The 13,044-nt window shown below is 39.4% G+C and overlaps 1 protein-coding gene across 1 annotated transcript; it reads right to left on the bottom strand.

Moving 5' to 3' along the window:
* Positions 1-2,655: 2,655 nt before the first annotated feature.
* On the bottom strand, positions 2,656-11,608 carry LOC118996244 (membrane transport protein XK-like). The gene is made up of 2 exons (XM_037059549.1): positions 11,006-11,608; positions 2,656-2,995 (listed from the first exon to the last, which is right to left on the bottom strand). Exons 1-2 carry the CDS (start codon positions 11,248-11,250, stop codon positions 2,656-2,658), a joined length of 585 nt encoding a protein of 194 aa, XP_036915444.1. The 5' UTR covers positions 11,251-11,608.
* Between the last annotated feature and the right edge of the window lie 1,436 nt (positions 11,609-13,044).

Here is a 13,044-nt window from a genome sequence, read left to right as displayed (position 1 = left end):
TTCATCTTGAAATGCCACCTTAGCTGGCTTCTGAGGGGGAAGGGAATGGCCTCCCACTATAAGTAGTATTTTATAGAAGTCCCTAACCTCTTCCCCATAGGTATTTCTTTATAGAATCTGAGGGTGGGGATGTAGGAAGTTGATTGTGGTAGGGCTGGTTTGTCACTCTTATAAAATCCCCCAAAAAAGAATCTGGCAAATACTTAGCGCCTTTCTTTCTGAATGTGCTGTAGTCAGCACTCAGATCTGGTATCACATCTAGGGAAAAAGGAAAAGTTCCACTTAACTTCTTATTACATAAAGAAGAATGTTCTAATAAGTGCTTTATCAATGGAACAGTACCTTTTGAGTACTGAGAGTTCTACTGCTAAACATAGTCAAGCAGAGGCTGATAGATCGCCTTTTGCAGACACCAAAGATGAGACTTCTACCTAAAGTGCAAAGTCAGACATGATGGCCTCTTGGATCCCTTCTGTCTCTTAGCTTCCTACAAGTCCATAAGAAGCACTGCTGGCTAAAAGGCCAATGGAACTACAGGGACATCAACTTTGACATTGTGAGCAGCCGAAATAATGCTAGCAAACAACTGCCTCTCTCCAATTTCTTGTTAGGTGTGGAAAATAAACTCTGGGTTTTTAACACTGTAGTGAAGTATTTGTTCCCGGCAGCAAATGCATCCCTAACTACATATTGGATACTATCAATGTTTGCCTTTGTGACACACCCCAGTCCATGTTCCAATTGTAACTGCCTTTCTCCTTCCTGGTAAGGAATTCCTTCACCAGATTTGTTAAGGCAGTGATTGGGGTTGGTCAAGGTCTGCATTAAATGTCAGCCATCTGAATTTTTAAGAGGACCTTGCCCATTTCCTTTTGCCATATATATATATGATGTATTGTTTGACCCCCAAGTCCCTGGGGGTCACCCCACAGATGTTATTTGTGACACTGACATTTATAGAATAGATTTTTATTTTCCTGAACAGAATTCTGTCTGAAAAACTAAAATGAGGGTTGGTAAACTTTTTCTGTAAAGAGCCAGATGGTAAATATTTTAAATTTTGTGGACCATACATTCTGTTACAGCTCCCCAAGTCTACAAAAAAAAAAAAAAAAAAAAAAGGCAACAAAACACAGACAGTAGGTAAATGAAAGGGCATGGCTAAGCTCCAATAAAATTTTATTTACAAAAACAAGCAGTGCTCAGTTGGGTCCATGGGCTGTCGCTTGCTGACCTCTGAACTATAAGACAATTTTCATTTAGAAAACATTGAGTCTATTTGTAAAAATCAAACAGACTATAACCACATCTGGTCTCTTGCTGTGTCTCTGCCCGCCACATGGAAAAACAATCAACTGGGAAAATGATAGAGTGGCATACAGAGAATTGTCCTTGATCAATATTGATTCCAGTAATGAGTCCTTAAAGAACAAAGATGCTGTAGTATTTATTGAGCACCTACTATTTGTCTGTAGCTGTGGAAGTCATTTTCACCTAAATATTAACCCACCAAGGTTCAAGATCTCAACTTAAAGTCCTGCATGAGGGAGATGGTTGTGATATGCAAATACCCTGTGACCCAGCCCTAAATTAAGATATTCTACTATCCAGCCTGGAATATAGGCAGAAAGAGGATAATATTAAGGAAAATGAAATTAATAAAAGCAATTTATTTTTAAAATTATAATTTTGATATTATCTTAAATATATATTTTTAACTTAAGGCTTTAAGCTCATTTTTGCTTATCTGTATAGTAAAATTTATCAGAATATCTAGTTTTCATTTACCCACAATATTTATGTTGCAAAGGAGCTATCTCCTCTTCACATATGAAGGTTTTTCACTGTGTCCATGCACACAGAGGTTTTTTGGGGGGAAATCTGGCTTAACATGCTCTTAATTTGATAATGTGAGAGTAGCCCAAAGGTTAGAGAAGTGTTCATTTAAAAGATAAGAGACATATTCAAACTGCAATAAGACAGAAGAGTGCTCTTGCTTCCATCATTTACCACAAAGAAGCTATTACAACCAACCATCTCAGCTGGTTACAACTATCACTGAAAGACAGAGGCAAATCCCAAAGAGGCCTGGTCTGTGGCAGCTGTATTTTCAATCTACAGCAAACTGTATTTTCCAAAATGGTAACTGCAGTGAACTTATTTTCAAAACTCTACATTTCCCCAACAAGAGTCAGTTGCCTTCCCTCCTCTTCCCTTCAACTTCAGCAGGATTCCTGACTGCTTCCACAAACACAATACAGCAGAAGTGATGCCACGTGACTTCCAAGGCTGGATCACAAGAAATGATAACTCTTCTACCTGGCCATCTCTCCCTCTTAGGACACTGATGCTTGAAGGCAGCCACCATGCCTTGAAGAAGCCCAAACCCATCCATACAGAAAGATGAGATGGGGAAGGCCTGAGACCACCAGCAACCATAAGAACTGAGTAAATGGGCTTTCAATGGACTCTAACCACACATCTTTGAGCCGCACCAGCTGATGGACAGTAAAGCATAGGTGAGTCCTTTTGAGCCCTGCCCAAATTGCAAATTCATAAGCAAATAAACACCGTTACTGTTTTAACTCACTCAGTTTTGAGCTTAGTAACTAGAATGCAGGCTCAGGATTGAACGCACATATAAATGAATTTCACCTAAAACAAAATTAACTTTATATTTTTCCCCTTTTGATCCCCAGATGAAGGCAGAAGTAAAAAAAATATATACATACATCTTCCGGCAGTGATGTTCTGTTGTAAGGTGCTTATATATAGCTGCAGGGTCAGCTGGGGGGCTGAGCCCAGGAAAGCCTGGATCACCGATGCCCGACTGAATGCAGATCGATGGGTGAACATCTTGCCCTCTGCTTGGCCCACTTCCTTCTCAATCTCCTCTGAGAAGCCATTTTTTGGCATCTGTCGTTTCTTAGTGATGCTGACATAAGGCTCTTCGATGTGGCTTGACTGACAATAGATGCATAAGACTTCAAAACACCTGGAAACAAATCAGTAAGTCATGATACAGAGGCAGACAGGATTCTCTTTTCTCAGTTACCCTGCTTACACTTAGGCTTCTCAAAGCCTTGACTTGGCTACTCTGGACTGCATCCCCTCCTCTAAAATCATCTACTCCAAGAAGCAGTTTCGAACATGCAGTCCTCTGGAGTCCCTCCAGCAGGCCAAATGGTACTGAGTGAGAACCAAACTGAGAAGTGACACCAAAGCCCACTGAAACAAGGAAACCAAATAGAGCTACAGAAAAAATATTCAACTTGCCTTCCTGACACTTATAAACTATGCAGCCCTGGACAAGTCATTTAACCCTTGAGCCACTTCCCTCAATTATAAAGCAGAGATAAAACCTACTTTACCACATTGTTATGAAGATAATACAGGACATATGTTCACACATGTACATACATATATATCTATTTATACTTATATGCATGGATATCTATATCTAAAAGTATCTCTCATATATATATATATATATATATATATATATATATATATATATAATATATAGAAACCACTTTGTAATTGTATCAAATCACTGATTGCACAGAGTCAGTCCAGCAGTACCCTACGGTCTCCTCANCCAGGCCTCAGTCAGAGCAGCAGCTATGATTGAGAGACCCCCCCCCCAGCACAGAGCAGTTTGCTATTTAGTGTTCCCCTGGAAGACCACAACCAGTTTCCTATGTCTCTGCTCTCATAAGCCCTTACAGAAGATAACTAAAGTCAAACATGCATGTGGGCTAGTCAGCTATGTCCTATTTATGGAATTTCAAGCCTACCCTGGGCAGAAAACCATAACCTTTCTGCATTGAGAGAGTACCTGGCTTTTCAAATTAGATTTCCTTTCCAGGTAATGAAATGGATACTGAAGGAAGGAAGAGTATCGATGTGTCTGATTTATTTTGAAGCACACACACACATAAATGTACTAATGGATTGATAGATGGATGGATAAACTTGTAATATAAAATGTTAATTATAGAATCTAGGTGGTTAGTATTTAGATGTTCACTGTACATTTCTTTCTTGTTGTCTTCTGTATGTTCAAATTTTTTTCATAATAAAATGGTGTGGAAAATATTCTTTTTCCTAGGAATAAGAAAAATACCCATGGTCTTAGGTTTAAAATTATTAAAGGACATTTTCTACTAAACGTGTTTTTAAAAAATATTTTATTTATTTACCTTTAGACAGAGAGGAAGGGAGGAAGAGAAACATCAATGTATGGTTGCCTCTCACATGCCCCCTACTGGGGACCTGGCCTGCAACCAAGGCCTGTGCGCTGACTAGGAATTGAGCCAGAGACCTTTTGGTTGGCAAGCCGGTACTCAATTCACTGAGCCACACCAGCCAGGGCACATGCTTTTTTATAACAATCTTATAATGCTGCTGGAAGTTTTTATGTCTTCACTTATTTTATTAATGTTGTTAACTTTGTACTCTCACTCCTAGGCAACTATGACAATAAAAATACATTCATAATTTGAAATAATAAAACAATGTAAAGGAAATAATGTGGGAACATATCTTGTGAGTACAAATTAGACATATTCTGTGATTATCACTTTTGTTCATTTGTTCCTGGGAGAAAGAAGGTACCTAGCAGTTTGTGTGTGTCTGTGTGTGTGTGTATGTGTGGTCTGTCTGCCACATTTTGTCTAGTGAGGTCACAGACATGTTAATATATTACATTAAGACATGTAAAACAGCCTGGATCAATGTGTTCACCTGAGAATATGAAGTTCAAGTTATTAGTACAAGTACAGCTGATGCAACTCAATGTATTCTGAGGAAAAATTCAAATGTATGTATGACTGAGCACTATTTGAGGCCTAGCAATTTCGCACTGTTGGACCACTGACCATGACAAGTACTAGAAGACAGAATAAACCAACCATCATCTTCGCTCTCAAATATGTGATGAATGCAAATGCACTTTGCTATGTGCTGTGAAGGAATGCAAAAATAGCTGGATACCAATAATGACTCCTTCAGAGGCAATCACAATCAAAATTGGAAAATGGGACATATACATGATAAGAAAAATGAATAATAAATGCCACTAACATTTATAGAGTGCTTCCCATTTATAAAATATTTTTCACATATTATCTCACTTAAGAAAGCCTAATGCAAGACTTTGAATATAGCATTATTTGTAATAGCAAAATTCTGGGAATACGCTAAAGGTCCCCAAATAAAACAATAACAAAATAAATTATATCGTATGATTCAATGAAATAGTATCCAGTCCTTTTAAATTCACAGTATACACATACAAGGTCTGTCCAGAAAAAGTCCAGCCACTGTTGATATAATGAGAATGCTTTGTGCAAGTATTGATATAACCTGAGAGCCAAGGAGAGTGAACAGTGACAACTTCACTGTACAAGTCAGTGTGGGTTGTAGACACTGTTGAGTGAGCATATGGACTGTGAGGCTATCACATTCAAAATGACTGAGTGAATAGAACAACAAATTGACCTCAAATCCTGCGTAAAGCTTCACCATTCCTCCATGGATACTATTCAAATGATTCAAAAGGCCGCAGCTATGGGCAACTGGTCATTAGCAGCTTCATCACGATGATGCACCTGTTCATGCATCATATCTGTTGCAGAGTTTTTTGGGGAGACATTAAATCACCCAGATGACTCAGTGTCCCTATAGCCCAGGTTTGGTGTCCTGCGACTTCTTGCTTTTCCCAAAACTAAAATCACCTTTGAATGGGAAGAGATTTTAGACCATCAGTGAGACTCAGGAAAATATGACAGAGCTGATGGAGACTGGGAGAACTGTGTGAGGTCCCAAAGTGCCTACTTTGAAGGGGACTGAGGAATCATTGTCCTATGTACAATATTTCTTATACCTTGTATCTTCTTCAATAAATGTCTCTAGTTTTCATATGATATGGCTGGATACCTTCTGGACAGACCTCTTGTATCTATTGATATATAAAAATGTTTATTATGTTTGGTAAGTGAAAGGAATAAATTATAATTGAATTTATTTAGAAAATTCCATTTTTTAAAAAAAGAAAATCACATATGTATAAAATACATACAAATCTCACAGACATATATATATATATATATATATAAACAGTGGAGTACTTGAGCTGACTAATACTGTTAAATAGTTTTGTGAGCCAGTTGTTAAACAACTGGTATCTTGAAATAGGCCATAAAGGAAATTTTACATCACATAAATCAGCAAATGCTGCAAGTCGGGGATTATTTTTCCCCTGAGAGACAGTTTACTAGCTTACTGGTATAAAAATATTAGTAAAGATATACCTACAACAAAATGTTGAGAAGCGTTCTCTTTAGTCAGCCAAATTAGAGGGGGGAAGTATTTTTTTTAATTGTGCTTATGTGGTTTTTGCTCTTTGTAACAAACGTTTTACCTGAACAATGAAATCAACCTTAGAATTAAAGAATAACAGACAAAAGAAACACCAGCACATGCTAAAAGATGAAAAAATAAAATGAAGGTTCAGAGGAGAAAGTAATTCTTTTGATGCTGAGGGGGGACATTAAACAAGAACTTACAAAACTGTAGATGAAATGACACTTCAGTGTCTACCAACTGAAATGAAGGAATGTCCCAGAATGAGCTGTCCACTGTTTTTCCCAACTAAATACATTTATCTTTGCACATAACTTTACAAGTAACAAATGTTTAATAAATTTGTGCAAGGCCATAAGACCTCCACTACTTGCCACTTCTGGTTAAGAAACTGATAAGAAAAAAAATTCTATGTCTTATTAGAATTCCGCAAGACTCATCCAATTACTCAAAACATGGTTTCTTTGTGTTTTGCTTGAGCAGTTGTCTAAATATAGCCATATATTAAATATTTTTATTTTCATTAAAATTATTCAAGGTAGTTTTTCCATAACATGTAGACCAAGGATTGGCAAACTTTTTCTGTATTTACAAAGAGTAAATATGTTAGGCTTTGCAGGTCATGGTCTCTATTGCAACTGTGTCACTAGTGCAAAAGCAGTCATACACAGCACATATATGAATGAGCATGGCGGTTCCAATAAAACTTTATTTACGAAACAGGTAGTGGGGGAATCTGGCCTGTGAGGCATAGTTTGTCAACCCCTAATGTAGATAATCAGCAGGTTGATCCCCCTCCCCTTTTTTTTTACTTTTTCTCATCTGCAAGTACCATAGTGGAAGGAGTTCATTCCTTGGCTGAAATCATGAATGTTGGTGTCAGCATAAATAATCTGGTTAACAGAAAAACTTGAAGGTAGTTAATAAAGATATGTTTTCAGAAGAAATACTGACTATGATTTCCTATATGCTGAATTATATCATAAGACACATATGTTTAGTGAGGCTACACATGAACCAAACAGGTTAAATAGAAAGCACCATGTGACCTTTGAAAAGCCACTCGCATACTCTCACTGAGCCTCAATTCCTCAACTGTAAAGACAGATAATGACAGTTAGCTCACAGGGTTTTACAGTGGATGGAATGAAATATTATATGTAAAAGTACTTTGCAAATAAAAATGCTCTTCAAATTTGGGCTATTGTTATTTTAAAGTCTTTTGAGAGTTTACAAGAGACAAATACTGTGGTGAATCATTTTGCAATGTTCTATAAAATATTACTGGAACTTCTTAGCTTTTATTTATAAACCCAGATTTTTATATGCTATTTTTACTCCTTATACCAGTAAATAAAATGAAGAAAAGTTACTCGAAGTAGTAACTCATTCCTTCTAATAATTAATTTATAAAATTAACATAGTGTAAAATAATAAACAAATGTTGTTGTTGGTAAGATGTATTTCCCCCCTCTGGTTTTCCAGAACATCTCTTATCATTCACAATAAGACTGTCCTTAAACTTAAAAAAAATTCAAGACATTATTCTGTGCTCTTATCATTGAAACCCAGCCTGAGTGAGTAACCAACCATATACAGTGTGACTTTAGTTTTAAATATAAGACTGATAAAAATGAAAATATGGAGCTCTCCGGTACTTCCCTAAAGGAAAGAAGCAGTGGGACCTAGTATGCAGTATTTAGCCCATAATTATTACAGTATAATATAATGCAATTTAACTGAGTAGATTCAAAAACAGCATCTCATCTGAAAAGACTATGTGTCGGACCAGTTAGTATGCACCCCAAAATAAATAGAGCTACATTTTTCAAAAACAATTACAAAATATTACTAAGCCTAATCTATAAGGAAGGAAAAGAAACACGCCATGACTCTCCTTTGTAAGAGACAGATAATATTGATTCTATGGAAAAAATCTTAGAGTTAAAATAGAATCAAACAGTCAGCAGGAAGAACTTCCAATAGCATATTAAGTCATGCTAATACACAACATCAAATTGCTCATTTTTTTATCTGTAAGCTAAGAGGCTTGGAACTGCATCTTGTGCATCTCAACTCTAGGATCATGAGTCCAATATTTCCTTGAAATAAATCAGCTCCATTAGAATGACAGAGCCCTTGTTGACAGAAGGGGGTTCTTTGTTGCTTTGTTTTCTATGGTTTATTTTGTTTTTCCCTGAAAGAAGACAATGACTCATTCAGAAGTTTTTTGAAATACGTTTTTCTCACGGGGTTAAAATTTTTTATATACCTAGTTATCTCTTCAAAACATCAACCTCCTTCTCTCTTCAATAAAGTTAAACTATTTATTGGCAGCTGAAGTGCCTCTCTGGCCTATGTTAAAAAGTTAAACTGAAAAATGTAGAGAACTATACAATAAAGGAGGAAATTATGTGCTTTCTGTATTTTGCAGGAGAAAATTAAAATATCCCAGAACTCCACCATCCAGAAATTACCATTCCTAACTTGTATATTTCCTTGAGCTCAGGTTTGTAAGTACCATCCTGTTTTTTAAGGGTTTTTTATTTGTTTTAAGATTTTATTTATTTATCTTTAGAGAGGAGGGGAAGGAGAGAAACATCAAAGTATGGTTGCCTCTTGTGAGTCCCCTGCTGGGAAGTGGCCTGCAACCCAGGCATGTGCCCTGACTGGGAATCGAACCACGATCATGTGGTTCACAGGCCCTCGCTCAATCCACTGATCTACACCAGCCAGGGCAGTACCATCCTGTTTTTAATGCATAATATTGTATCATTAGCTTTGTCTTTGGTCACTCCTAGTATTTAGGAGTGAAAAAATGATATGGTAAAAAATGAAATGGCAAAAATGATATGGTATTATCATTTACCCGGATGACTATTTAGGCTGTGCTTTTAAATTTTGCCAACATGACCAAAAAGACTGAACTATTGATAAAATACACTCCACACTCCTCTGCCTTCTTTCACAGAGTATAGGGAACATAATTCACCCTACTCCATTTCCAAGAGGCCTTGTGGACACAATGTAGGGTCTCATTTTCCTCTCCATAAAAAGGACAATTACATCTAGGTAGTTCATGATGAGGATTCAGTGAACTGAGGCATATAACTACCTACAACCCATCAAGCACAAGATGCATTTGAGAAATGTCATTTCCCTGTTCTCCTCCACTTCAGTTAAACATCGCCAACAACAACTTTTGTTTTCAGAGATGAGGTTAAGAAATGATGAGTGCTTCGACCAAATTCAGATCACATTGATTTTAATGAGTGGGAACACAATCAAGATGCTGTGGCCTACTTGGCCGCAAAAGATGAACTCTCTCACTAATGGCTCCCAGTTGCAGGAGTTTTTAAATTCTCCTCTTTCTCTCTTCTTTCTCTCTCTCTCTCTTTTTCCCCCAACTCTTCCCTTGCCCTCAAGATGTCAGTAGCAACCTTCCCCCCCTTTCAATGTACCTGCTTCTCTTCCTTTCTAGAATTTCCAAGATTCTGGAAAACTTGTTCACCAACTTTGTCTTAATGGTGTAAACTACAAATCCGTATTCTGAGTGTCAGCTAGAGTGGCTGTCTTTAATATGAAGTGCAAATATTTATTATAATGCACTGTAAAACCTATCTCGCTGCTTGGCTTTGTGTTGTGTGTGGATGTGTGGGTGAACAGGGGGTTGTAGGGGGAGATATACTCCCTGGTAGGACAGGTCCCTGGCTAAAATACCTGAATTTTCTGGCAGGTGAAATTTCACCTACTTCTCAAGTTCAATAATATTACTTTATACTTAATCCAAATAGAAACCCTTGGTTTTGCTTTTCCTACAGAGATGAAAGACATCAAAACATCACATTTTAAACTCTCTTCATGGTCTTTGGATAAGCCAATATCTACTTCATTACCATGTATTTCTCTTGCTTTGTGTTAATAAAAACAAATTTCCAGAAATATCCCTGGAGTTTTTCTTTCCTTAACACACTGCAAGTTTTTGTCTTCATGGCATCTTGTGTTCCAGCTTCAACAATTAGGTTTATAACTCATGCAAGGGTGGAAGATGGTTCTACAACCCTGTATGTTTCCACATACAAGAAAAAAAGACTGAGGTGTGGCTTTCTAGAGTTATGTATGATAATAGAATAAATGAATATATATTATGTATGATAATAGAATAAATTTGTAAAGTGCTCAGAACAGTGCCTGGAACATAATAAACTCCACGTGTTTAATAAATTAAACAATCTATCCCCGCTTTTGCTGCAATGGTGATTTAGGACACACTTCCCAAGGGTTAGTCAGGACACGAACCAATCCTGCCAGAGCCCACCTGACCTCAGAGAAAGCCTGGATGTTTAGGACGTCGAACCACATGAAATTGCCACTTTTGTCAGTTAAATTCCACCGAGTGTTGGCAATTTCTTGGCAAGAACCTAACAGGAACGCAGTACGCCTAGCTTTACTGTCACTATCCCAGGATACCGTCTCATTCCCGGGACTGTAACCGTGGGACTGACTGACAGGTTGGGCCGGCCTGGGCCCACTGCCCCATCCAGTCACCCGTCCCTCCCGAAAGGCCGCCCCCCTGGAACAGCGCGGGTTGGGGAAGCGGCCGCGGTCTGTGGCTGGGGGCCCGTGGTCTCGCACGCACCTGAACAGGGGTCCAAGTTGCAGCAGGTGCAACAGCAGCACGAGCGGCCGGTCACGGCTGAAGTCACGGTGCACGAAGAGGAGCGTGAGCTGCACTAGCGCGCAAGGCAGCAGGGAGAAAAGCAGCGTCAGGGACTGCCACATGCCATCCCCGCCCGAGTGGTAGGTACTGCTCAGGTACAGCGCCGCCATCGTCTCGGCCACGAACAGGAACACGGACGCCAGCACCGAGCCTGGGAATTTCATCTCCGCGCGTCAGCGGCAGGGACCGCTGGCGGACTCTGTGACTGTACCGGTTGCGGTTGCGTCAGCGGCTTGAGGGTCTACCGGCAGGCCCGACCCCGCCGGCTCCCGCGCTCTGCGCTGCCCGCGAGGGCACGGGGCCCGAGAGTTGGAGCGAAGCCTGGGGGCGATCTATCCGGCTGCTTCGAGGCTGGGAGCGCGGCCACGTTCGGACACGCCCACACGCGCCGTGCACCACCCTCGCGCCAGAATGCCTGAGGCGTCTCTGAGGTGAGGGTCCGGAGCGGGTCGCGAACTCGCACCCAGCAGCAGCCCGCGCGGGGCCCCAAGCCGCCTGAGGCCCTGCTGGCCCTGCGTGTAGCCGCTGGGTCCTAGAGCCCCTTGGTCGGCGTTCGCGTTAGACACAGTTCACAACCTTCTGAAAAACTGCAACCAACGGGGCCCCTTGTTAACTTTTTCCAGCCCAGTCTCTATTTTCTGGACCTAGGGAACAGCCAAATCCTCAAAGGGCCTGCGTTTCTGGTCATTTAAAAATATCATGACCGCACAGGTACTTTTCAAAGTACAAGTATATTGTCATGCACCCAGGATTACCTTTTCACTGGGCCAAATAAGCATGCCCCTCAGCTGTTCAAATAATGGTCTGGAGCATTGTTTCTAATGGTGGAAGAGCACCAGACATAATCCTTAGGAGCCAACACCATCTCTCCCAGAAGAACTGTCTATAAAATTTATTCTTTTATAACTGTGACTAACTCAGGGCAAAGGCCATGGCCTAATAAGGAAACCGTTTTCTGGCCTTACTGGTATGTGCCAACCCCAAGACTAACACAATTCCTTTCCACTCACTGAATTTGTGATAACCTGGCCATCAGAATGAACTCAACCCACCTTGTCCCTCAGAGCTTAAGCAGGCCACTAAATCTCTAAAATTCAGGTCCTAACCTGTTCCAAGGGATTAGACTTTAATAGTGACAATCCTTTTCCCCTGCTGAAATTTGGCCATTCCATCAATCTGCAGTAATCTCTAGCATTTTTCTATTTTGGAAAATGATGTCATCACAAATAGACTGTGAAGATTCAGCAGGAATCAAGACAAATGTAAAGGGAGAAAACATGAAGAGTTGTTTTTCTTCATTCTTGTGTGGCCTGGGAAAATCTATTTATAAGGGTTAAGGGGAGAATTCAGCCAACAGCTGAGTGGTACCAGGCCCATTCTCTAAAAGGATTACTAATGTCTATTTATAGAACTCAGTGGCCACCGTGTCCTGGATCAAGATACACACACTGTCACAAATACAGAATAGGCAGAAACACTCCACAGAGTATTTTTATAATATTTTGTTTGACACTGTCTTAAGCTTTAAAGGAAACATTTATTTGTAGCTTAGACTTATTCATTAGAGCACAATAAACATTTAGCATCAGATTTTAAGGCAAAGGATTATCACGCACTTTATTTTATTAAGTAGACCACACATAAATGGGGGTGGTTATAAGTCAATAAATAACATCACTTTAAACAGAGTCCAGTTTACAGCAAATTATTTTCTACGGTACAAAACTAATACAGAAAACACATTTGGGAAGATCACAGTGTTTAGAACATTGTAACAGCAGTTTTAAAAAACAGTAAGGTGCCTCTCTAAGCTTCTGACTCAATCCAGCTTCTAAAGTGATTTCATTACACCATGCAGTGACTGTGTGCAAAATCCCTACGTGAAGGGGAGGCAAAATCAACTGACTGCAGCACTGTCCCCTCAAAGAATAACCAATAACGAAAGCTAAAGTCTGATG

Source organism: Sturnira hondurensis, unplaced genomic scaffold (assembly GCF_014824575.4).
Source record: "Sturnira hondurensis isolate 20B ecotype Veracruz unplaced genomic scaffold, ASM1482457v3 Scaffold0011192, whole genome shotgun sequence".
NCBI lineage: Eukaryota > Metazoa > Chordata > Mammalia > Chiroptera > Phyllostomidae > Sturnira > Sturnira hondurensis.
The sequence above is the reverse complement of the archived record's forward strand: the minus strand, read 5'-3'. Positions and strand labels throughout refer to the sequence as shown.

What these genes read in the sequence shown, in the direction of transcription:
- LOC118996244 (XM_037059549.1), bottom strand. Translation starts at nt 11,250, where the DNA reads ATGAAATTCCCAGGCTCGGTGCTGGCGTCCGTGTTCCTGTTCGTGGCC. An exon ending in CAACTTGGACCCCTGTTCAG is followed by an intron (nt 2,996 to 11,005) that starts GTGCGTGCGAGA and finishes ATTTGTTTCCAG; the next exon opens with GTGTTTTGAAGTCTTATGCA.